Consider the following 25,127-nt stretch of genomic DNA (forward strand, 5'->3'; position numbering starts at 1 on the left):
AAAAAAAAACATTATTTGATCCATCTGTTCTGGATATTTATTACCATACACCTATTCTGTTTTTTAAGGCTAAATCCTATTAATAGGATTTCTACAATAGGTGCCTCCACTATTTCTCCTTTCACTTTCTTCTTAATTCTCTATGACCTGCTCTATGATCTCCTAGTCACCAAATCCAATGGCATTTTCTCAATCCTCATTATGTTCTACTTTCCAATGTTTGACAGGATCGATAACCTTCTTTTTCTTGATATTATCTTTTCTCTAGGTTTTTGAAACATCATTCTCTCTTTACCTCTTCCTATTTCTTCTGTCTCCTTTGCTAGATCCTTATCCAGACCATGTTTTCTAACTATAGGTATCCCACAGTGGTGTCTTCTGGAACATTTTCTCTTCTTTTATATTACTTTTACATGATGATCGTATCAGCTCCCATAGATTTAATCTCTATGCTGATGATTTTCAATGTATCTATGCAGACTCAAGTTTTATTTTGACTTCTGATTTCATAACTCCATCTATCTTTAAGATATCTCAAAGTGGATCTCCAGTAGATCTCTTAAACTCATATGTACATTATCTCTTCCCCTAAACCCTCCCCACTTTCTACCTTTCCCATTTCTGCAGAAGAGATGTTCCAGTCCCTCAGGCTCACAACCTATGTGTCATCCAGGACTCATCACTATCTCTCATCTCCCCATATCCAAGCTGCTGCAAAGGACTGTTGATATTATCAAGTTGCATCTCTTGAGCATGCCCCCTTTTCTTCTGTCACCTTGCTACTCTGGTACAAGTCCTCAACCATTACAATAGCATGCTTATATGTCTGCTGTCTCAAGTTTCTCCCCATTTCAATCTATTCTTCATTTGGCCACTATAGGGATTTTTCTAAAGCTTAGGTCTGATTACATTATCTCACTACTCAAAAAACACTAGTGACTCCCGAATAAAAATACAAAATCCTTTTCAGTGTTCAGAACCCTTCACAACCTCTTGCCCTCCTGTATTTCCAGTCTTCTTATATTTATGCCCCCTAACAAGTACACTTCAGTTCAGCAACAATGACCTTCTTGTTGCTATTGCACAAAAAAATCACACTCCATCTCTAAGCTCCAAGCATTTTCTCTAGCTTTCCTTTATTCCTAGAAAGTTTTCCCTTCTCATCTCTGTCTATGGACCTCTCTGGTTTTCTTTAACCCCTCTGGGTTTTCTCAACCCCTCTGAATTCTAATACCTTCTCTCTCTCTCTTAATTATTTCCTACTTATCTTGTATATATATATATAATATATATATATATATATATATATTATATATATATATATGCAAGCACTCTACTCCATTAGATTGTGTGCTCTTTGAGGGAAGGTACTGAGATTTTTTTTTTGGCTCTGTATCTCCAGTTCTTAACATGGTACCTGAAACATAGTAGATACCTAATAAATACTGATTGATTGAAATGAGTGAAATTCATGTGAAACAGATTCTTCTGTCCACTTCCTCCAGGTTTGTATACTCCTCTCTCACTCCTCAATTATGAGAAATAGTAATATCCATTTTTTCATCTTCCTTTCTATACTATAGTATTCATTTATCAGTTTTGTAATATATACTATCTATCTAAGCACATCTATAATCTTTCAGTGTCCCAAGGGACTCCATAAAACTAAAAAGCATAATATGTTCCTTTTACTCTCCCTTTTATTTACCCTCTTAAAACCTTTAAAACAGAATCAATCCCCTTTCCCCACTCTTCTCCATTTATCTTAACACCATCAATTCTTTGAAGACAGTGATGTTCTGAAGGGACACTAGTTTCTTCTTCCATCTATTAAAAATTTCATCATTTATTCCCTTCCAGTTGTTCAAATTAATTTTCCTTTTTGGTTTCTTTTCACTTTTTCTGCTTGCATTTCAAAGGTCCTACTTAATTGTGGTCTTTTCATCAGGAATATCTAAAAGCTCTCTATTACATCAAAGACTTAATCCTCATGGTAATACAATACTATTTTAAATGAACTAATCTGAGTATGACTGTCCCCATATTGTTCACTACATCTGATGGTGGTTTTTGAGGTGAGTGCTTTAAGTATCTGAATACTCTGTCACTTTTCTGTGGGATTTCTGGTTTCATTCTTTCTGACTCTAGATTCTTGAGACACTTTTCTTGTTTGCCTGTGTTGATATTAGCTTTTGTGATGAATTCCCTTTCATACTGTTTACAGACTTAAGATTTAGTTTTGGGGTAGTATCAGGTAGATGATTTCACTAATTGTGATTTCTTATTGAATTTATTTTTATATACTTTTTTGTGATGTTATTATTTAGATTTTTGCTCTTATTAGGTATGTGGGAGATGGCCTGCCTGTCTCTGTTCAAGAAACTATCTTGAACTGAAACATTATCCAGTAAGTATTAAAAGTTTCCATCTACAACATGCTGTATGGATCCTTTATGAAAAATTTATGGAAACATATTATCATGAATATCCTATTATAAAAAGGTATGAATGGATTTCAATCTATACCATCAGTCAGTTAAGAAACATACTATTTGCACCTACTATTTGCCAGGAATTGTGAGTAATGGAGATAGAGCAGCAAAGGAATACAGTGAAGTGAAAAAATGGAGAGATAGCTACCCTTGGGAGGGGTGTCTTCATTAAATAGAGGTTTTGACATGTATTCTCCACTCCATTCTCTATTCAGAGAAGGCCCCAGAGCAGAGTCCACCAATCTAGTCCACTATTGAAGTGGAAATAGTAAGGCATATTTAATTTTTTTCTAAATTATTTTTTCCAATTACATGAAAAAACAATTTTTAACATTCATTTTTTAAAATTTTGTGTTTGAAATTCTCTTCTTCCTTCCTTTCCTTCCTTCCTTATTATGAAGACAAGCAAACTGATCATGTACAGTTATGAAAAACATATTTCTATATTGGTCTTGCTGTGAAAAACACACAGACCAAAAAAGCCCATAAAAATAAAAACAATAAATAAAAATTCATGCTTCAATCTGCTTTCAGTCTCCATCATTCTTTTTCTGGAGGTCATCTCAAGAACTTTGTAATTTTCTTAGATCAAGACAAACCACTCACCACTATGACTGAAGTGGAAAGAAGGTATAGATTATGTGAATGGCAGCCTGGGTTATTGGAACAGTTGGGGAGGTGTGAAGGGTGGGGGGAAAATAAGGACCTTCAGCTCCAAAGGCTAAAAACCTAGAAGCATGGAATCTCCCAATCACAGAACCACAGAGTCGGTGGGGAACTGGTCTTTGATAATTGTATTACTGACAATAGATAAATTATTCAGTTAATCATTATAAAATATTGCTGGTACTTTGTACAGTCTTCCTCCTGGCTCTACTTACTTCACTTTTGAATTAATTCATCTAAGTCTTTCTAAGATTTTCTGAAAGCATTCTTTTCATCATTTCTTGTAACAGAATAGAATTCCATAAAAGGCAGCTAGATGGTACAGTAGATAGAGAACTTGACTTAGAATTTGTAAGATTCATTTCCATGAGTTCAAAGTCAGCCTCATAATAGCTGTGTGACCCTAGACAAGGCAGTTAGCCCTGTTTGCCTCAGTTACTCATCTGTATATAAATCCAATAAGGACATGGCAAAACTTAGGGTCATTGGCAAGAACATTCCAAAGTAGGGTCACATAGAGCCAAAAACAATCTAACAGCAATGATTCTATCATAATCATATATTACAACTTGTTTAATCATTCCCAATTGATTAGCATCCCTTTACTTTCCAATACTTTGCCACAACAAAAAGAATTGTTATAAATTTTTTTTGTTCCGTAAATATCCTTTTCCTTTCTGGGGGATCTCTTTGTAATACAGACCTAATAATTGTATTACTGGGTCTAATGAAACACATGATTTCATAGCTCTTTGGGCATAGTTTCAAATTACTCTCTAAAATGATTGTCTCTCTTCACAACTCTACTAACAGTGCATTAATGACCCAATTTTCTCATATCCCTGCCAACATTTGTCATTTTCCTTTTTTTTATCATTTAGCCAACCTGATAAGTATGAGGTGGTATCTTAGAGTTCTTTTAATCTGCATTCTCTAATTGATTTAGAAAGGTTGATTTGATCTTACAGGATTATGATGTTTTTAATGGGCTCTATAGAGAAGTTCAGAGGAGTGGGAAATGAAGAGAAACTGGTAGACAAAGTATCATCCAATGGAAAGTTAATATACTGAACTTTAAAAATGCAAGATAAAATTTAACAGAAGTTGGAATCTGAAATTAACTGTTTAGTATAGTGGAGAGTCAAAATAAAACTTTGAATCACATTTAAATTTTGGCTCTAACACGTATAAGTTAATGATCATGAACAAGTCTGTAAACCTTCATTGTTCCAAGGGATTCTATGAATTGTAAATTTTAAGTGATTTGCTGACCTGCATTATTAGACATTTTGTTAATGGTAATTCCATGTACTGATAAAATGAAAGATGTAAACTTAAAAAAATGTCATAGATAACATTACTTAAATTTTCTTCATCAACATGGAAGCCATCATGGATTGAAAAAGACTTTCCAAGCAAAGTTCAAGTTTTCACAGATCCCATATCAATCTTTAAAGTACTGATTAGATGACTTGATAAATTTTGTTTGCCATCTCATTTGAGGAAAAGAGAAAGTTAATCATCATAATACTGGACATATCCATATCCATAAATAGATGGATAGATAGATATGTATACACATACATACATAGCTTTTGACACCTAAAGAAAACCATAGGATCATAGAGTTTCAATTTTCTCATTTTTGCTAATGAAGAAACTGAGATCCAGAAGGTTAAGAGACTTGAAAAATGTGATAGAGGTAGTCAGCATTAAAGGTGGAATTTGAACTCTACTCCTTTGATTTTAAAGACAGTCCCCTTTCCATAATTCAAAATGCTATGCATCAACATGTATGGAAGAAGCAATCATACAAGTGAAACAATATATCTTTGAGGTGCTGAAATATTCACAGATAAACCACAGAACTAAATATAGGAGAAGTGATTATAATCTCACAGATTTGATGCCATTTCATCTACTCTTTGGGCATCGGTTTTATAAAAGGATTAAACTGAAAGATCTCTAAAGCTTCTTCCAAATTTAAAATTAAATAACTATGATTTTTGAACATTGAAATGAATAATAACAATAACAATGAAAGTATTAACAATAATAATTTAACATTAAAAATAATATTTTGAGATTTGCCAAGTGCGTCATAATTAAAATCTCATTTTATCCTCACAACAACTCTGGGAGGCAAATGTTATTTTCTGCATTTTATAGATAAGGAAACCAAGGAGGTCAGAAGTTAAGTGACTTGCCTTAGCATAATACAGTTAGTGAGTATCTAAAGCCAATTTGAATAAAGATATACCTGACTTTGATTGCCTAGTGTTGACCTTCATTCACCTTCCCTTTAATATTCTTATTCCAATTTTATTTCCATTGCTCAAAAGCTTTTGGTGGCTCTCCTTTGGAAATTGCCTTCCCAACCAGTGACTATCATGTGGGAATGAATTTGAATTTTAAAAATAGTCAAATTGCCCAATGTATATAATAAATGAACTAATGTTTGTGTTTCCAATAAAAAAGAAGGATTAGTGCTATTGAAATATAAAATAATATCTACTTTTTCATTTGGTCTCATACACTAACTATGAATGTAATCACAAAACAGGAGCTTCAGAAATACTATTAGATGGCAACATTATAAAGGGAAAGATATCTTTTTGTGTGGTTACACTTCGGTGGGGGTTTTCTTGCTTTTGCTTTTGTTTTTGATTTGCAAAACCAGTCATATTATTTTATAATCCTACTTTCTAAAGAAAAGAAACATTGTCAAGTAAAAAACTCCTGGAGAGATAAGCCAGGCTTTGAGCGAAAGATTTGGGTTTATGCAACAGAGATACCGTTTAGTCAGCCACTGAACTGCAATGAATCCAATATTTTTTCTATCACTCATAAAGCAATATTTCTCCAATCAAGGATGGAAAATCATCTCCTTTGAATGTCAAAATATACTCTTAGGGACCAAATGTGCAACCAAGTGTTCACTGACCTTTCGCAGCCCTCAACTTCCACATTAGAGCAACATTGACATAAAATTGGGGGGCAGTAGCTGGTTTATAATCCCTTAGAAAGTAAGTCAGGAGATCAGGAATACATCTAACTTGCATTTTTAACACAATGAGAGACCATAACTTTTTTCACCAAAATACAAGGTTGTTTCATCATTTACAAACACAGAAGCATTTCAGTAGAATGAACATTGATCTATAAAGTGAAAGACTTGGATTCTAATCCCAGTTTTGCTCTAACTTTATTCCATTTGGCAAATTCCTTCACCTTTCTGAATCTTCTTTACATATCAAACATTCCTTGTCCTAAGTCTCCTTCCATCCATAACATTCCATGCTCTAAGGTTACTTCCAGTCCTAATATTCCATTACTCAATAATCTGAACTTTCAGTATAGCATGAAAGGCAAGAAAAAAATAAAGTATTTGTCAGCTAAAATTAATTAACAATGACTCTATTTAAAAATCTGGGATCATATTCAGTTCTTTGTTCATCCAACAAACATGTATTTTAGCCCTAAATTTAAGGAGTTTACATTCCATTTGAAGAGTTGGGATTAGGAGTGGGGATGGGGAGAATCTTGTAATAAAAAGAAGCCACTGGGAAAACATCATAGAATGGAGATAAATACAATACAGTCATTTATATACATATATTTCTATTTGGTACCTGTCTCTGGTTCTCCGTTTCTAATCTCAACCTTGCTTCCACACATCTTCGAGTTTCCAGGAAAGCTTGACGTTGAGCTCTGTCTGACAGGTAGCTAATGAAGATTCCTGCTGTATTCATGCACATGAACAAGACCGCCTGAGCCACTATCTGAAATAGAGGAGTAAACATGACCCAATCAGATGTTTTAAATAAAATCTACTTTAAGGGGGGGGAGGGAAGAGAATGAATTCCGTCAAAAGATTTAATTCAGGATCCAATGCTAAGAAACCTTTTAATATAAGTATGAAAATAAAACTAGCTCAGTCTCAGGATGGGAGTCTGAAGAAATTTAATTTAATCTCTCTTCAAAATTATTTTTAGTATTCCACTATGATATTTCCAAATGATTAGTCTCAGGCCAATACTTAGTTTTGGATCAGTGGTATTCAATATTATTACACTGAAGTCATGAATAGCTCATTCATATGTAACTCATTTTTTTCAAAACCTAAAATTTCTGTATTTGAATATTATATTATACAATACTTTATAGGGCCCAAAGTAGCCAAGGGCACAACTTGTAAACTACAGTTGGAAACATGTTTGCAGAGTAGGCATGCTCTGGAGTCCACCCTCACCAATTTGTGACGGTTAATTGTTAAATTTTTTATGTGAGTACTTATATCTCCAAAATTAGCACACTAGGGACTGATTTATGATTTTGTTGACTTTTCTTGCCATAAAGTAATGGATAAAATGTTAATAACCCAGGCTAAACTTAAAAGTGAGTTATGAGTACATCTGTGTGCTTAAGTATATATATATATATATATATATATATATATATATATATATATATACATATATATATACACACACACATATATATGTATATATATACATACATATATATATGCACATACATCTATCTGTAAACATATATATGTATATATATATATATATATATATATATATATATATATGCATGTATATGGGTATTTTCTGGAATTCTAGTTAAACATTTACCAGCAGACTTTTCTCTTACAGTCCCATATATAGTAATAAAAGTTATAAAGATTCTCTCTTTTTATCTTTCAAGCACTTTAACCATAATAACAGTAGTAATACTATAGAGGATGTGATGTTGGTAGTGTTGATGTGATACTACTACTACTACTACTACTACTACTACTACTAATAATAATAATAATAATAATAGTAAGACATATATTTAGTCTTTTAAATTTTAAAATATTTTACATATACATCATTGGATTAGGGACTCAATATTTTTATAAAGAAAATATTACAGGTATTTTTAACTTCAATTGACAAATAAAGAAACTCAGGTTTGGAAAGGTTAGATGGTTTGCCCATCTATCATAGGAAGCAAGTGACAGAAACTTAAATAGAGTTTCCCTTTTGTGTTTTTCATCTTATCTTCAATCTTTCTTGCTTCCTCCATAGTTTGGATCATTAGATGCAAAAATCCAATCTCAAGGTGTTGATAATAATTGTTTGAAGTTCCATACTTTCTGTGTGCTAGAGTCTATGCCAAGCACTTTAAAAATATTATCTCATTTAATCCTCATGGCATGTAGGTGCTATTATTAGCATTCCCCATTTAACAGATGAAGAAACTAAGACAAAAGGAGGCTGTGACTTGCCCAGAGTCACATACATGGTAAATATCTGAAGCAGGATTGAAACTTGAGTCTTCCTGACTTCATGTCTGATGTTCTATCTATGGTGTCATCTAGCTGCCTACTTCTGGCTAATATGCTTACTACCATAGTTTACTGTCTATTCACTCCTGCTTGGTTTTCTAGAAATAATAAGAGATAATATTTTCATGGTTCTTTAAATTTCAGAAATCACTTCCTTGAGCAATGATCTTGTGAGTTAGTCAATGAAAGTAATATTATCTCTTATTTTACAGATGAAAAAAACTCAGACTTTCAGAAGTAAAGTGACTTGCTCAGAGTCACACAGCAACTTAATGGCAAAACCAGGAAAAGAACTCAGTTCCCCAGACTTCTAGAGAAGGGTTCTTTCCACTATGCCATGCTGCATCTTGAAATGCTAACCATGCTTGACCTCCTCCTAGGACTCTGCCCCTTCCCTGTTGCCAAGACACAGCCAACCATTGCCACTTGATTCAAAATACTTACATTTCCCCTTTTGTTTATTAATCACTTGATCCTAATTCTATTCTTGTGGCATAATAACAATTCATATGTGTGACACTTGAGGGTTCATGAAGCACCTTAATCATAACAATCTTATGAGAGAAGACTTAGAAATGTTTTCCTCTCCATTTTACAAATAAGGAAATTAAGGCCCAGAGAGATTAAATAATTTGTCCAAGATCACACAGTTTTTAAATCTCAAGATCAGGATTCAAACCTAAGTCTCTGCTTAACCAAGGTTAAACACTTCTTTCTACTATATTAAACAAACTTATATTTCTTAAAACATAATTGGACAGATGGTAGATGTTTAATAAATACTGATGTGATACTTATTATCTAAGTCATAGCTTGAACAATAGCAATTCCACTTTGTTTAATGCCCCAACCTATAGTTAGATACTACCAAAGATAAAAGTTCCCCACAGATTTATGAAGCATAGGGAAAATTGTAAACTACCTTGACTAAGTAGGGAATAATCTCCCCACCAGTTAACAATAAAAAATGTGTCAGACATGGAGTTCACAGTCTCATGGGGAGACAACATGTAAATTATATACAAAACTACAAATTTGAAATAATCAATGGTGGGAAGACACTAGAATTAAGAGAGCCACCATCCATCAACACTCCATCCCATTGGATGAAGAATCATTATTCTTGGTGCATCCTTCTGACAATGGTTAGCATCTAAGGCTACATTTGAACACATGAAGAGTCTTCCTGACTCCAAACCTGCCACTCTATCACTGTGCTACCTAGCTACCCTGGTACCTGTCCCCTTTGTATCTCCTTTATATGTATTGTCCCCCTTTAGGAAGGCCTTACCCTTAAGGATAATGATTGTTTACTTTTTGTTTACATTTGAATACCTAGAATTTAGCATCGGAACTACACTATAGAAAGTCATTAATAAATGCCCTGTCATTCTGTCTAAGACAAACTGATTACCTTGGCTGAGTAAGATGCATATCATTATCCTCATTTTATCTATGAAGAAACTGAAATTCAGACATTAAGTGACATAAATAACATAGCTAGTAAATTGTAGAGCTGAGGCTCGAAATAAAATGTTCTGATTGCATTTTGAGAGTTCTTTCCACTCCTACAGACTTTTTCTAAGGATAGACATAATTTTTATCCTTAGGCCCAAGATTTGATTATGAGTAATATAATCAGAGTTCTAATCAGGATCTTAGAGATGTTCTCACTCAACTCCCTCCTTTAACAGGTAAGAAATCCGAGTTTTAAAGAAGTTAAAAGAATTTCTTGAGGCATCGTTGATAGAATCAAAATTAAGACTATAAACAAGAATCCATGAGTCCAAGAAAATAATCCTCTCCTTGTACCACAAATTATTTTGTCATTTGCTTTGGAAGAATTTATATAATAGAAGCTAGAAAAAGTCCTAAGAAAAAGCCCACAGTATCTAGAATAGAACATATTAAAGCCCTGAAATATCCAACTTGATACAATTAGCTACACAATGGCAATGTGCTAAGAGGTCTTGACATTTATAGGAACAAAATAACTTTTTTGCTCTTTATTTATTTATTTATTTTACAAGGCAATGTCCAAGGCCAGCTAGGAAATTATTAAGTGTCTGAGGTCACATTTGAACTCAGGTACTCCTGACTCCAGGGCCAGTGCTCTTTCCCTGCGCCACCTGTCAGCCCTTATTGGCTCTTTAAACAATGAAGACAGATATGTTTGAAAATTTGAAGACAAATAGAAATTCCAAAACTGAACAAGAAAAATGTTCCAAAACACTAACAAGAGAATTTAAAATCAAAACAGCACAGAGATCTCACCACAATGTTCAGTAATTTGGCATTAATATAAAAAATCAGGAATAGCCTACTTTGTAGAAAGATTCATTTATTCTTTATTGCTGGATATGGAAATTGATACATCACTTCATGGAAAGTAATTTGAAATTATTCAAATAAAATTCCTAAAACGTCCATATATATTTTGATTCAGAGGCTTCATTGTAGAGGTATATGTTTTGCACAAAGTCACTAACACTTTTGTATAGAACTCATAGGTAGGTGCTAATAATACCTCATTTTACAGAACAGGGAAATGAATCTGAGAAGGTTTGAGTGATTTTCTTGGATTCAGTAAGTACCTGATACAGAATTTGAACTCAGATCTCTTCATTATGATACTATCAGAATTTAAGCGGTTTTTGAAAAGTTGGATTATCATGGAACAGTTGAGTTTATCATCATATTGAAAGGTAGGGATCATGGAAATTAGACTTGAAGTTGAGAACAGATTGTTAAAGTGCTACTTTCTCTGCTAGAAAAACTGGAAACAAAGTAGATGTTCATTGTTAGGCAAGAGATAAACAAATTGTATTAAATTAATGCTTGAAATGTTACTGTGCTGTAAGAAATAATGATTATGATAAATAGAGAGAAAATAGAATAGTGGAAAAATTCTTGTGAAATGACGCAAGACTAAATAGCAGAGCTGGAAAAGAGGCAAATATAATGACTTATAGTAGGGTGAGTAGAAAGAACAACCACAAAACAATGTGTGCAAAAGGGATTCTTTTGAATGACTGGAGTTATAACTATAACTCCAACTTGCCCTTCACCTCACCCTCCCCAACACACACACACACACACACACACACACACACACACACACAAACTTTCACTCTGATAGGCAGTATCAAACAATGGAGGCAATATTGTATAAACCTCATCATCTATTAGTGAGGCTGGGCCATTAGCATTATCTTATATAATGTAAAGTGCATTATTAACTAGAGAGAAAAGTAGGATCTAAGATGACAGAATATTTTAAAGAATATTTTAACATTTTAAAAGAAGAGAGAAAGAACAAGCTAGATGGGAAAAAGTTTAAGGAAACATCATTATCTTCTGGTTATTTTTTTTTTACTTACTATAGAATGGGAAGAATAACAATCAACCAGTAACAAATATTATAGGATGGACCTGTAGAAAAGAACTTTCTGTCATTTGCTAAATACTTGTCTGGCATATATGTCTTCATTTACTTTCTGCTTTATTTCTGAGTAAACGACAAGCTATGAATTTTTTATTCTGTTTTTTAGAGAGAATTCCAGAGTGACATAATTTCAGCTCAAAACTACTAGGCATTTGTCCTGACCTACCAGTAAACCTGTTCCCAGATAAATGGAATACTAATTTTAAATGGTAAGGAGCATCTCAAAAGAGAACCCTCTTCAGTATTCAGAATCATAGGATATAAGATTTGGAAACTGAGGACACCATCCATTCCAACTCCATTTTATTTTACAGAGAAGGAAACTGAGGTCGAGAAGAACAAAAAGGTCACAAAGCTCATTAGTGGCAGACCCAGAATTACTTCAGCTCCTCTAACTCTCATTTCACTGAGTTTTCTCACAGTATTTATAGGATGCTTTAAAGTTTTAACAAACCAGTGAAGTTAGTGATAATGAGAATTAGAAGTGGTAATTCATTTATTTATGGATACAAAACTAATATATATATATATATATATATATATATATATATATATATATACACACACACACACACACACACACACATATATCTGAGATGGACTAAGAATCTAGTTTTTCTGACTTCCAATTCCATCGTTATTCACTATGCTACACAGCAATTAGTAAACTGACAGATCTCAGAGTAATTTCAATGAACTAAACACGTTTTATATGAAATTCAGAACAATAAAATCCATGGCATCATCCAACCATAAAATTTTAATCCTTGGAGTGTAATGAGACCTTTAGACGAACAAAAAGAGGTTAGTAAATCAAGGGTCATATATTTGAATCTTGTGGCAGCACTTGGTTAAAGGACATCTTTCTGAAGCAACATTGAGGCATTCAGAAACAGAGGGCTTGGGGTGTGAATTCAAGTTCTGCTATTTATAACCTGTGTGACCATGGTATTTTGCAAGTGACTTCACCCTCCCTGAGTCTAAGACTGCTCATTTAGGAGAAGAGGGAATGGGAATAGATCTTAGATTTAAAGCTAGATGGCAATTTGGAAGTCAACTAGTCCAATCTCATTATTTGAGAAAAATAAGAAGCTAGGGAACTTGTCCAAGGTCATGAAAGATTTCAATACAGGTACTGAGTGCAAATCTAACACTCATTTGATATATGCTGCTACTTCACTTGATCTCAGCTCTTAATACTTTTAATCTAAAGGAATTTGAGGAAAGAAATTTTGTTCTTTGAAGGGTAGAAAAGTTAGTCTAGATGCTCTATCAAAGTCACAGTAATACCATTAGCCTTCAAAAGAACATCAGTCATCCCTGCCAGTCCTTAGGGGATCTTCAGTTTTGTTAACAAAGTATAAATAATGATAGATCTAATTATAAGACAATATTAAGAGGAATAAATTTATCCCCTAAGAGGAGATTCAGAATTCAGTTAATTACCTCCACCCTCTTAGATCTGTTATTGCCTTCACTTTCCCTCTAGGCTCAGCCTCACTGCTTCATATACTAACTACTTCAATAATTTAAGTGTTTATTTTTCCCAAGTTCATCTTATTCCAGGACAGCTGGCTATTCCATTCCATAATTGTCTCATGTCTATGTAGGGAAATGGGTTGTAACTTGTTTTCCTAATTTAGAATTTCAATGCCCTGTAGCTTGGGACTAGTCAGCATCCTGAGACCCTTGAATAAGTATGCATGGTTAGCAAATGTTTGTTTAAGGCATTTAAGGATAGTGATGTTACTGAGACAAATTTATTAATAACAACACACTTTTGTCTTAATCATAAGATGTACATAAGTCTTCTATCCCTGAAATAACAGCAGAAGAAGGAAATATCTTAAATAACTGCATGTTTAGGGTGGGAAGAAGAGAGACCAGGGCTTTGGTTTCATTAGTACAGGGAACTTTCAGTGAAGAAGTTACCTCTTCTAATGCAGATCAACTATTGCATTGCAATTTATATTATTAAAGATTGTTATTATTTATTAGGTTATTCAAATATTGAAGGTACTAGACTATTATAGTAGTGGAAATATTAAAAAATTTTATTTATATTGTTAGATAGCATCCTAAGACAATGAGAGGTTATGTATAAGTTATTAAGTCCAAAGTCATATAGCTAGTTTATGTCAAAGGCAAGATTGGAAATTCAGTCTTACTGACTCCCCAGCAAGCTCACTATCCTCTCTACCAGCTGCACAAATTATGATATATTAAATTAAGGAAATGTGTCATAAAAGTAATAAATATAAAGCATGCAATGGAATATGGAAAGAACAATATTATGTAATACTTTTAATAGAACCTGAACTTGCTACAATTATACAAAAAAAAAAGAAAGAAGGAAAGAGCAACAGAGCCAAAGGTAATTGAACTTCCAAGACCAATTATGGAAAATTCAAAGCAAAAATGTTTTCTTTTCCAGTTTGTTATTTGTTAATTTTTTTGAGGTCTCCAATGTTGAAGCCTAGATAGCGACTTGGGTAAGATTTTCTCCTTTGTATTGCATATCCATGTGAACATTTGTTTTTGTTGATGTTCAGTTGTTTTTTTGTTGTTGTTGCTGTATCATGACTCCACTTGGATTTTTTTTAAAAAAAGATACTGAACTGGCTTGCTACTTCCTTCTCCAGTTCATTTTACAGATGCAGTAACTGAGGCAGAATTAAGTGACTTGCCCCAGATCACAGACATAAAGTGTCTGAGACCAGATTCTAATTTAGGAAGAATAATCTTTCTTGGTCCTGTTCTCTGTCTGCTGAGCCACTTAGACATTGATGGTTATTAAAAATGAATTTTCTTTTAAAACAAAGGGGGGAAATATTTACAAGATACTTTCTTTGAGAACATTAAGGCTTATAATTCAAATATTATGACTTTCATTTTGAAGATGAAGAACTTAAAGGGTAAAAATGGAGATGGGATTGTCCCAACATTAAATAGCTAGCAGATATAGATAGAATTTTAACCTCGTCTTCTGATTCAAAATCCCATACTCCTGAAATCATATCACTCAACACTAAACTTTGAAACCAGGGATCTGCAGACTTTGAGAATTATGTTGCAAAAGTTCTAAATCCTTACCTTCTTGCTTGCCCATCTCTTCAGAGTGGTTAGGATTATGGATTCCTGCAACTGCTCCTCTGATTGGAGAAGGGAAGAATGTTTTTATGCCCCAAATCACCTAGGTTTACTCTCTCAATGAACAAAGGAAAGGGATAGCAGAGTTCTAGTGCCTTCTTTCAGAAGGCATTATTTATGTGGAATATCTTGAATGTCCATACTATTTGCATATTGTCTTCCCATTAGAATGTGAATCTCTGAAAGTTTTTTTTCCACCTTTCTTTGTATCTCAGTATTTCTCAGAGTGTCTGGTTCAGAGCAGGTACTTAATAAGTGTTTGCTGGCATTGATAATGATTAGAAATAAAATTAGAATAATAATCTCAAGGTATGAAATGAATTCATTGGTGAAGGGCATATTGATTTATTTAGTGTCTTCAGTGTATCCAGTAGTATGCTAAATACTTTTTGCAAATATGATCTCTTTTTATTCTGACAAGGGGAGGGAGGTGCTATTCTTATTCATATTTTATAGTTGGGTAAATGGCAACAAACAGAAGTTAAGTGTCTTGCACTGGATCACACAACTACTAAGTGACCCAGGTCACATTTGAACTCCTGACTCCAGGCCATTATTTTATCCACTGTATCATTTAACTGTCTCATAAGACAGATCATCCTTTTCAGTACTTTGACCTATGTCTGTTTTTGTTAAAAAAAAATCCTCAAAAGGTGATAATCTAGAGTCTTCTTGAATGTCCCAAGTTATAAAAGATCCTTACCTCACTAGGGAAACTTGTGAATTGGCTCAAGCTTTTGGGAAAGATTCCTTACATTGTGCTTAAAATCTATCTCTGTGGAGTTTCACCATTCAGAGAAAGGATAAAAAAACCAACATGACCTAACACTTCAAAAAGAAAAATAAAGGAAAGAAATTCAAGAGAAATGGAATGCTCTAAGAATTATATTCCAGATATATATTAACAATTAATTTTAGATGGATATATGTGCAAATGCTACTAAACATTTAAAGAACAATTCCTTTTTATATGAACTTTGAAAAAATGAAGAAGTCTTATCAAGTACTCTCTGTGAAACAAGTATGGCTTTGATATCTAAATCAAGAAAAGCAATAACAGAAAGAAAACTAAAGACTAAATTTCCCTAATGAATAGTGCTGCACAAATTTTAAATAAAATATAGGAAAGAGATTAGACCAATATATTCCTCAAACCAATAACATTACAATCAAGTTGGATGTATATTAGGATTCAGTAATATTAATCAATTATAATAATAATTATATCAATATTAGGAAAGCTATATGAATAATTGATTATATCAGTAACAAAAGCAACAGATATAATATTATTATATCAATATATGCAGAAAATGCTTTAGACAAAACAAACAGTCATTCTTATTAAAAACACCATAAGAATAGAGCCTTTCTTAAAAATGACAAATAGTAGCTATCTAAAACAAAGAGCAAACATAATCTATAATGGTAATAAACTAGAAGTCTACCTAATAGAATCAGAGGTTAAGCAAGGATTTCCATAATTATTTAATGCTATACAAGAAATGCTAGCTATAACAATAAGACAATGAAAAAGGAATTAAAAAATAAGCATAAACATTGAGAAAATAAAACTAATAACTTTTTACAAATGAAAACTCAAGAGTTAATCACCTAAAAAACTAGTTGAAATAATTAACAACTTCAGCAAAATTGCAGATTATAAACTAAGCCCATTCAAGTCATCATCATTTCTATATAATGCCAAAAAACCCACAGGCATGAGACAGAAAGAGAAATTCCATTTTAAAAAATTACAAACAGTATTTGGGATTTTACTTGATAGAACACTCACTGGAACTATATGTACACAATAAAAAAAATGTTCTTTATACAAATAAAGGCAGATCTTAATAACTGGAGAAGTATCAATTACTCTTGGGTAGACTGAACCAATATAATAAAAATGACAACACTATCTAAATTATTTTATTCATCCAATGCCATACCAGTCAAACTACCAGAGAATTAGTTTACATAGTTAGAAAAAGAAATAAAAAATTTTGAAAAAATAAAAGGTTAAGCATATCAAGGGAATCAGTGATTTAAAAAAAAAGTGAAGGTAGCTTAGCAGTACCAAATCTCAAACAGTAATCATCAAAATAATTTATTATTGCATAAGACATATATCAAAAAAGTTTGATAGAATAGATTTGATAATCAATATACAGAAGCAAATAAGCACATTAGTGTAGAGTTTGATAACCCTTCATATCTCAGTTATTGGGACAAAAACTCATGACAAAAACTGCCAGGAAAAACAGCAAGGTAGGCAGGCAGAAACTAGCCCTAGACTAACATCTCACATTGTATACCAAGATAAACTCAAAATGAGTAAATGTTTAAGCATTAAGAGATATATCAAAAGCAAATTAGGTAAGCATGAAATAAATGTTAGATGTATCTATGAATAGGGGAAGAGTTCATTACCAAATAATAGTTAAAGAAGTTTATGGGGGGGGGGGCCTAGGCGGCAGTGAATAGAACACCAGCCCTGGAGTCAGGACTACCTAAATTCAAATCCGGCCTCAGACACTTAATAATTAACTAGCTGTGTGGCCTTGGGCAAGTCACTTAACCCCATTTGACTTGCAAAAACCTAGAAAAAGTTTATGAGAGGTCAAACTGATAATTTTCAGTTCATTAAATTAATTTTTTAAATTAAAAAAATTTAAAATACAAAGAAGACTAATGTATTCAAAAATTAGATGAAAAGCAGGAAACTTGGAAGCAGTTTGTAGTAGTTTCTCTGACAAAGGTTTCATTTCTGAAATAGATTACTGAGTCAAATTTCTAAGAATATGAACTATCCTTCAAATGATAAATGATCAAAATAAGAACAGGTATTTTTCAGAGGGAAAAAAATCAAAGCCATTATTAGTCATATAAAAATGAACTGTCACTAATAATTAGAGAAATGCAAATTTAAACAAGTCTGAGGTATCACCTCACCTATCAGATTGGCTAAGATGAAAAAAGGAAAATGATGAATGTTGGATGTAATATGGGAAAACAGGTACACTAATGTACTATTGACAGACCTGGAACTAGTCCAACCATACTGGAAAATAATTTGGAACTATGCCCAAAAGCCAAAAAAGTGTTCATACCAGTAATACCACTACTAAGTGTGGATCCCAAAGAGATCAAAGAAAAAGAAAAATGGCACAAATATCATTTATCTATTATATAATCTTTCTATGGTGGAAAAGGATTGGAAACTAAGAATATATCCATCCCATGGAGACTGTCTGAATAATTTGTGGTAAGGGGCAGCTACATGTCACAATGGATAGAGCACCGGACCTGGAGTCAGGAGGACCTGAGTTCAAATTCGACCTCAGACATTTAATAATTACCTAGTTGTGTGACCTTGGGCAAGTCACTTAACTCTATTGCCTTAAAAAAATAACTTAAAGCAGATAAATGTGATGTAACATTGTTGTTCCATAGGAAATGATTAAAGGGATAATTTCAGAAAAATCTTGGAAGACTTACATGAACTGATACAAAATGAAAGAAGCAAAATCATGAGGAAAAATTGACACAGCAATGATAGTATCATAAAGATAATCAATTATGATCTACCATTCAAGGAGAGAATGCTATTCATCTCCAGATAATTAACTAATAAACTCAAGAGTGCAGACAGATGAATATTTTCCTTTATTTTTCTTGCTTTATTTTATTCAGAAGATGGTTAATATGAAAACATTTTTCATAATTTCATATGTAAATAGATTTTGTATTTCTTTCCTTCTCAATAGGTGGGGATAAAGTAAGAGAAGGAAAGAATATGGAACCAAAACTAACTACTGAATTTTGAAAATAAATAATTTAAAACAAAAAACTGATTCAGAACAGGAGAAAAGTACTAAGTTTCCTAAGGATATAGACACAGGTAAATAGAAAGCATTGCCAAACATAAAATTTTGAATTATGTGTAAAAGAAATAAGAAATCAAGACTGATAAATCAGAACAACTACAAATAGTAAGGGCCTATAAGAAAAAATGCCAAGAAGGTTGTTATCAGAGGTATCTTCTAAAATATATGAGAGACATTATAAAGTTTGTTTCTTCATTTATTTGTTCACTTGTTTCTTCCTTTGGAAAAACAGATGGTTAAGATGATAAAAGATTTTTGAGGAAGGCACATTAACTCCAGTTTTATTTAGCTTCTATTTTTTCGACCATTAAGAATGATCTTCATATTATGAAGCATACAATTAAAAAATTATTCAGTCTACAACTTTATAGGGAAATGAAATTCCAAAGGAGAAATGGAAATGGTATGACAGTACATGTCATAGTTTAGTGAGTTCCAGTCAATGGACTGGAAAAAGGACAGATAAGGTTCCTTAACAGAAGTTTGAGAGTGATAACTAATAATGCTGATTCTTGAGAAAGTATGGAGAATAAAGAAGATCCACTGAATTCTCAATGAGCAAGGTTTTTTATGAAATAAAAAACAGAAGGCACATAAATTAAGCTATAGGCTAGCATATTTGAATTCAATTCTTAGTATAATTCTAGAACATATTATTTTTAAAAATTTTCATTTATTTAAGGCAATGGGGTTAAAAGTGACTTGTCCAAGGTCTCACAGCTAAGCAATTATTAAATGCCTGAGGACAGATCTAAACAGGTCCTCCTGACTCCAGGGCTAATGCTCTATCCACTGTGCCATCTAACTGCACCCTAGAACACATTATTATAGAATGTTTTTGTGAACAAGAAAAAGGAGGGGTTATCATGAAAAATCAACATGCATTCATTAAAACTAATCTCATTTCCTTTTACATTAGAGTTAGATTAGATTGGGGAATTACTCTGAAAATATTAGAATTTCAGAAAAGCTTTTGGAAGATTTCCTATACCACTGTGAACAAAATGGGAAAAATGAGAGATGTATGAGAGGAGTTATGTGGATTTAGAATAGGTTACATGACTAACTCAAAGAGTTTTACTTGAGGCCAACTTGGAGCTTAGAAAGATAACTAGCATGGAGTACCAAGATTCTGTCCAAATTCTCATTTTATTCAAAAATATTTTTCTTTTTTTCCCCATGCTGCCCATAAGAGGATTCCATACAGTGTTATTGATGGTTTCCATCATAACTTGAAAGGGAAACTTTCACAGTATCCAGAGCCCTAGATGTCTTGCAGATGAAGGAGGAGGATGTCCTCAAATTGCTTGCTGCAGGGACCCATTCGGGTGACACCAATTTGGACTTCTAGATGGAACAGTATATCTGCAAAAGGAAGAGTGATGGCATCTATATCATTAATTTGAAGAGAACTTGGGGAAAACTTCTGCTGGCAGCTTGTGTCATTGTTGCCATTGAAAATCCAGCTGATGTTAGTGTCATCTCATCCCGGAACATGGACCAGAGAGCTGTTCTGAAATTTGCTGCTGCCACTGGCACCACACCTATTGCTGGACGCTTCACCCCAGGCACCTTCACTCACCAGATCCAGGCAGCTTTCAGGGAGCCTCAGCTCTTGGTAGTCACTAATTGATGTGCAGATCATCAGCCTTTGACTGAAGAATCATATGTTAACCATCCAACCATTGCACTGTGCAACACAGACTCCCCACTTTGCTATATGAACATTACTATTCCATGTAACAACAAGGGAGCTCACTCAGTGGGTCTGATGTGGTGGTTGCTGGCCCAAGAAGTCCTGCAGATGCGTGGTACCATCTCCTGTGAACACCCGTGGGAGGTCATGCCTGATCTTTACTTCTACAGAGATCCAGAGGAGATTGAAAAGGAAGAGCAAGCTGCAGCTGAGAAGGCAGTGACAAAGGAGGAATTTCAGGGTGAATGGACCACACCTGCCTCAGAATTCACTGCTGTTTAGCCAGAGGTGGCTTATTGGTCTGAGGGCATCCAGTTGCCATCTGTGCCCATTCAGCAGTTCCCTACTGAAGACTGGAGTGCTCAGCTGGCTAGTGAGGACTGGTCTGCAGCTCCTACTGCTCAGGCCACTGAATAGGTAGGAACTACTACAGAGTGGTCTAAGTTTTGCCCAGATGCTCTCGTAGTGTTGGAGAAATGCTGATGGAAAATAAACATTGGTTTCTTAACATTAAAAAAAATCAACTTTTTTATGATCAACTTTTTTTAAAATAACATTTATTTTTCTCCAATTTTAATATTCATTGTTTTTTTTAAGTTCCAAATTCTAAACCTCTCCCTACTGCCACCACCACTCTCCTCTCCCTGAGATGGTAAACAATTTGATTATGGTTTGTGTGTAATCATGTAAAACATTCCCATATTAGTAACTTTGTGAAAGAAAACTCAATTTTCAGCTATTTGGATGGAGTATTAGTGTAATGATAATTATAAAATCTGGAGATGATGTAAAGTTAAAAAGAATATCTGATATTTTGGATGACCAAGGTAATGAAAAAGATATCCATTAGATGGAATACTGGGATAAGACTAATAAGATGAAATATAAGGGATAAATAAACGTTCAGTGGTGCATAAAGGAAAGAGGAGTTATTTTTAGAAAACAATAAATGTGAAAAAGTGAACTACTACTCAATTAGTTGAATGCAATATAACCACCAAAGAAACCAATACAATCTTAGGTTAAATTAAGATAGAAACAGTGTCCAAAGTGACAGAAATGATCCATCTCATTGTCCTTAACTCTGACAACATATGCAATTATATTAGTAGATACCATTTTTAGAAGATAAATTGAGAAGCTTAAGTTCATCCTTAGATTTAATAATGATGATGATGGTTAAAATATTAGGAACAATGGTTTCCAAAACTCAGTTGTAGGAACTGGGAACATCTAGCCTAGAAAAGATAAAACCTAGAAGTGATGGGATAGTTATCAACAAAATTTTTTTGATTGAAATTTTATTTCATTTTTCTAATTACATGCTATGGTAGTTTTAACATTTATTAATTTGAAAAATTTATGAGTTACACATTTTTATCCCACCCTCCTTTCTCTCTCCCCTCACCATAGCAGTGAACAGTCTGATAAAAGATGTACTTGTAACTTGTGTTTAACATATTTACATATTAGGTAATTTTATGTATGAGAAATTATAACTAAGGGGGAAAGAAAGAAAATCATGAGATAGGAAGGAAAAACTTAAAAGAAGTTTTGAAAAAACGAACATAGTATTCATTCAGATTCCATGATTTTTTCCTCTGGATGTGGATGGCATTGTCCTTAGTAGGTCTTTCAGGGTTTTGATCTCTAAAATACTATTAACAAATTTTTAATGCATTATTTCATAGAAGAGATTTCAGTCTTCTTTTTACTCTGAAAAACTGCTTTTCCTGATCTCTTCAGTAAGAAATTATTTCTCCCAACTTCAGATTTCAAATATCACTTTTGTTTAGACTTCTCTTATGATTTTATCCTATCTCTATTATAGTTATTTCTATTATGTGACATTATCCCTCTCTTAAAAGTAACAAATAAACAAACAAGTCTCCTCATTCTTGCTTAGATTTGCCATAGATCCAATTAATTTACTACTTAGATCGGCTCTATTTTAACCGCTCTGTTGGTAATCTAATTGCTACCATCCATTCTATACTCTTGTGGGTTCAATTTATGGATGCTGGACTTAGTGCTGATATTTATCCTATCAGCATATTCCCTGCAACTCAACTCTCCAGAGGTCAAGAGATCAGCTTTCCAAGAAACTGGAACTAACTGTAATATATTTCCATGCCCAGCTATCTCTGTACACATCCTTCCATGAAGTTTAAGTTCCACCCTAACTAATTTAGTTGATGTTACCCAAATTCTATACTCTAACTCCTATCTTTATGCCCTTTCACAATTTGTTACCCAAGTTTGAAATGCACTTCATTTTCACTTTATTTCTGACTTCCTTTGCGATTCAGATCACATATATAATTACTGAAAACTTTCCTTATCTTCTTAGTTGTTGGTTTCATCTCTAATCTCTAATGATGAATTGTATATTATCTTGCATATATGTTTCATTTTACTCAACACCAGTAGAATGTAAACTCTTTGGGGGTAGGGTCATATTCATTTTTTCTTTGTGGCCCCCAAACTTAACAACATAGTGATATAAATTCAGTTAATTTCAAAAATATTTAGTGCTTACTTTGTTGAAAGAACTATAATAGATGCTGGGGATTTAAATACAACAAGAAATTTCAAGGAGCTTATATTTTCATAAACCCATAATTAAAAAATAGAGATAGAATTGCTATTATTAAAGAATCTATAGCAAATCCCACTGTCTGTTGACTCAGTAAATGTTAATTTTTCAGATAGCAGTATGAAAAAATTTGTTGACTTTCTTACAGTAAAAAAGTTTCAGAAATAAATCATCAACATCACACCATACAGTGTTCTCCTCTTTCTTCTTCATCATCATCAAACTAGAACAATGACACCCTCTTCCATTTTATGGCCCTCAGTTCTCTGAGCCAAATAGCAGAAAATGATGGTTTCCAAAAGACTTGTCATCATTTCCACAGAATAGTTTGGCTAGATGCCGAGACCAGATGGTAACCTGATGATGGATGGTTGCCACTGTATTTTGTTAAAATAGTGGATTTTCTTTCATGGAGAAATTGATCTTTACACATCATTCATATTTCTTATTATCAGTTGATATATACATATACATATATAAATATACATATATATATTCACACACACACACAGGCTGATTAGGTTTTAGAGAAGGGAAAATAAGGCAAAATTAAGAAACCAAAAGAAGGAAAATCATGAATAAAATACATAAAAATTATTCAGGAAACCAAAGTAATGCAGGATATTAATGATTTTAATTTTTATTTATGCAATCATTTTAATTGATAAATTCAAGACATTGCTTATATAAATGAACATAAGTACTGAGTTACTTGGTGTTCACTGATAATGATAACAATAAACAAACAAGGGAATGAATGATGTCACATCTCTCAAATTCTCAGAAACTGTAATGTTTTTCCATTGCCTGGCACTCAAGGATTTCTACAATCTGTCCCCTAAGCAACTTTTCCAGCTTTTAATAGACACTCCCTCAGAACCTTTCCCCACCACCACCACCATATTGCAGGCTGCATGTATAAGTGGAAAGAATATTGAACTTGGAGGGAAAAGACTTAATTTCTCATCTTAGCTCTTATATACTTACCATCTGTGTGGATTGGGGGAAACTAGTTATTTCTCAAAGCCTCAATTTCCCCAGTAATGAAATAGGAATAGGTTCACTTATTTCATAGGGTTGTTGTGAGAAAGGTGAATGGTGAACTTTAAAGTATTATATAAATATAGACTAGTATCTATGAGGGCTACTGATATCACTATTAGCACAAGTAAGTATTTATTAAGCAATTTACTATGACAGCTACTATGCTAAGAGATGAGTATAGAAAAAAAGTCAGAAGATATTTTCCTGCTCTCAAGGAGGATTACAGTTTAATAGAAGAGAAAACAGGAAAATAAATATATACAAGCAATATATATATATATGTATATATATATATACATATATATATACATATATATATATATATGAAATAGCCCTACTCTCAATAAAATTACATTCTACTGTTTTTGCTAATACATATAGATATAACTAACAGAAAGATAAGTATATATATGCATAATATTAAATAATAATTTTACATGTGAAAAAAATAATCACCACCACTATCACTATTGCCTTTATATCAGATATGATACAAAAATATGTACTGTTTGCAAATTCACACCTTCTCATCCATGATTATTTCCTTCCTTATTCTAAGAATGCTCATGATTCCTCCACATAGTAGCACTACATTCCTTCCTAAAGAATCAGCTAAAATCTTAACTTTTCTCTGATGTCTTCTCAGTTGGACTCTAAACCCATGAAGGGATCATGTTGTCATATTGCTTCCTTATTTAAGTTTTAAATACATAGAGATATATAGATATATATGTATATAAATCCCCTAGTATCCAGCATTATGTTCTACATATAATAAGCACTTGGAAGGTTCTTTTGTTAATGAATGAA

General features: G+C 33.0%; 1 protein-coding gene across 2 annotated transcripts in view; it reads right to left on the reverse strand.

The window, feature by feature from the left end:
* The window catches only part of ADCY8 (adenylate cyclase 8), a 397,409-nt gene that overhangs the window by 311,972 nt on the left and 60,310 nt on the right, over nucleotides 1-25,127 (reverse strand). For both annotated transcript variants that reach the window (XM_074202342.1, XM_074202341.1), the window contains exon 2: nucleotides 6,791-6,940. In XM_074202342.1, coding sequence (XP_074058443.1) covers nucleotides 6,791-6,940 — 150 coding nt within the window. The remainder of the gene's footprint in view (nucleotides 1-6,790; nucleotides 6,941-25,127) is intronic.

This window comes from Macrotis lagotis, chromosome X (assembly GCF_037893015.1).
Source record: "Macrotis lagotis isolate mMagLag1 chromosome X, bilby.v1.9.chrom.fasta, whole genome shotgun sequence".
NCBI classification, from domain to species: domain Eukaryota; kingdom Metazoa; phylum Chordata; class Mammalia; order Peramelemorphia; family Peramelidae; genus Macrotis; species Macrotis lagotis.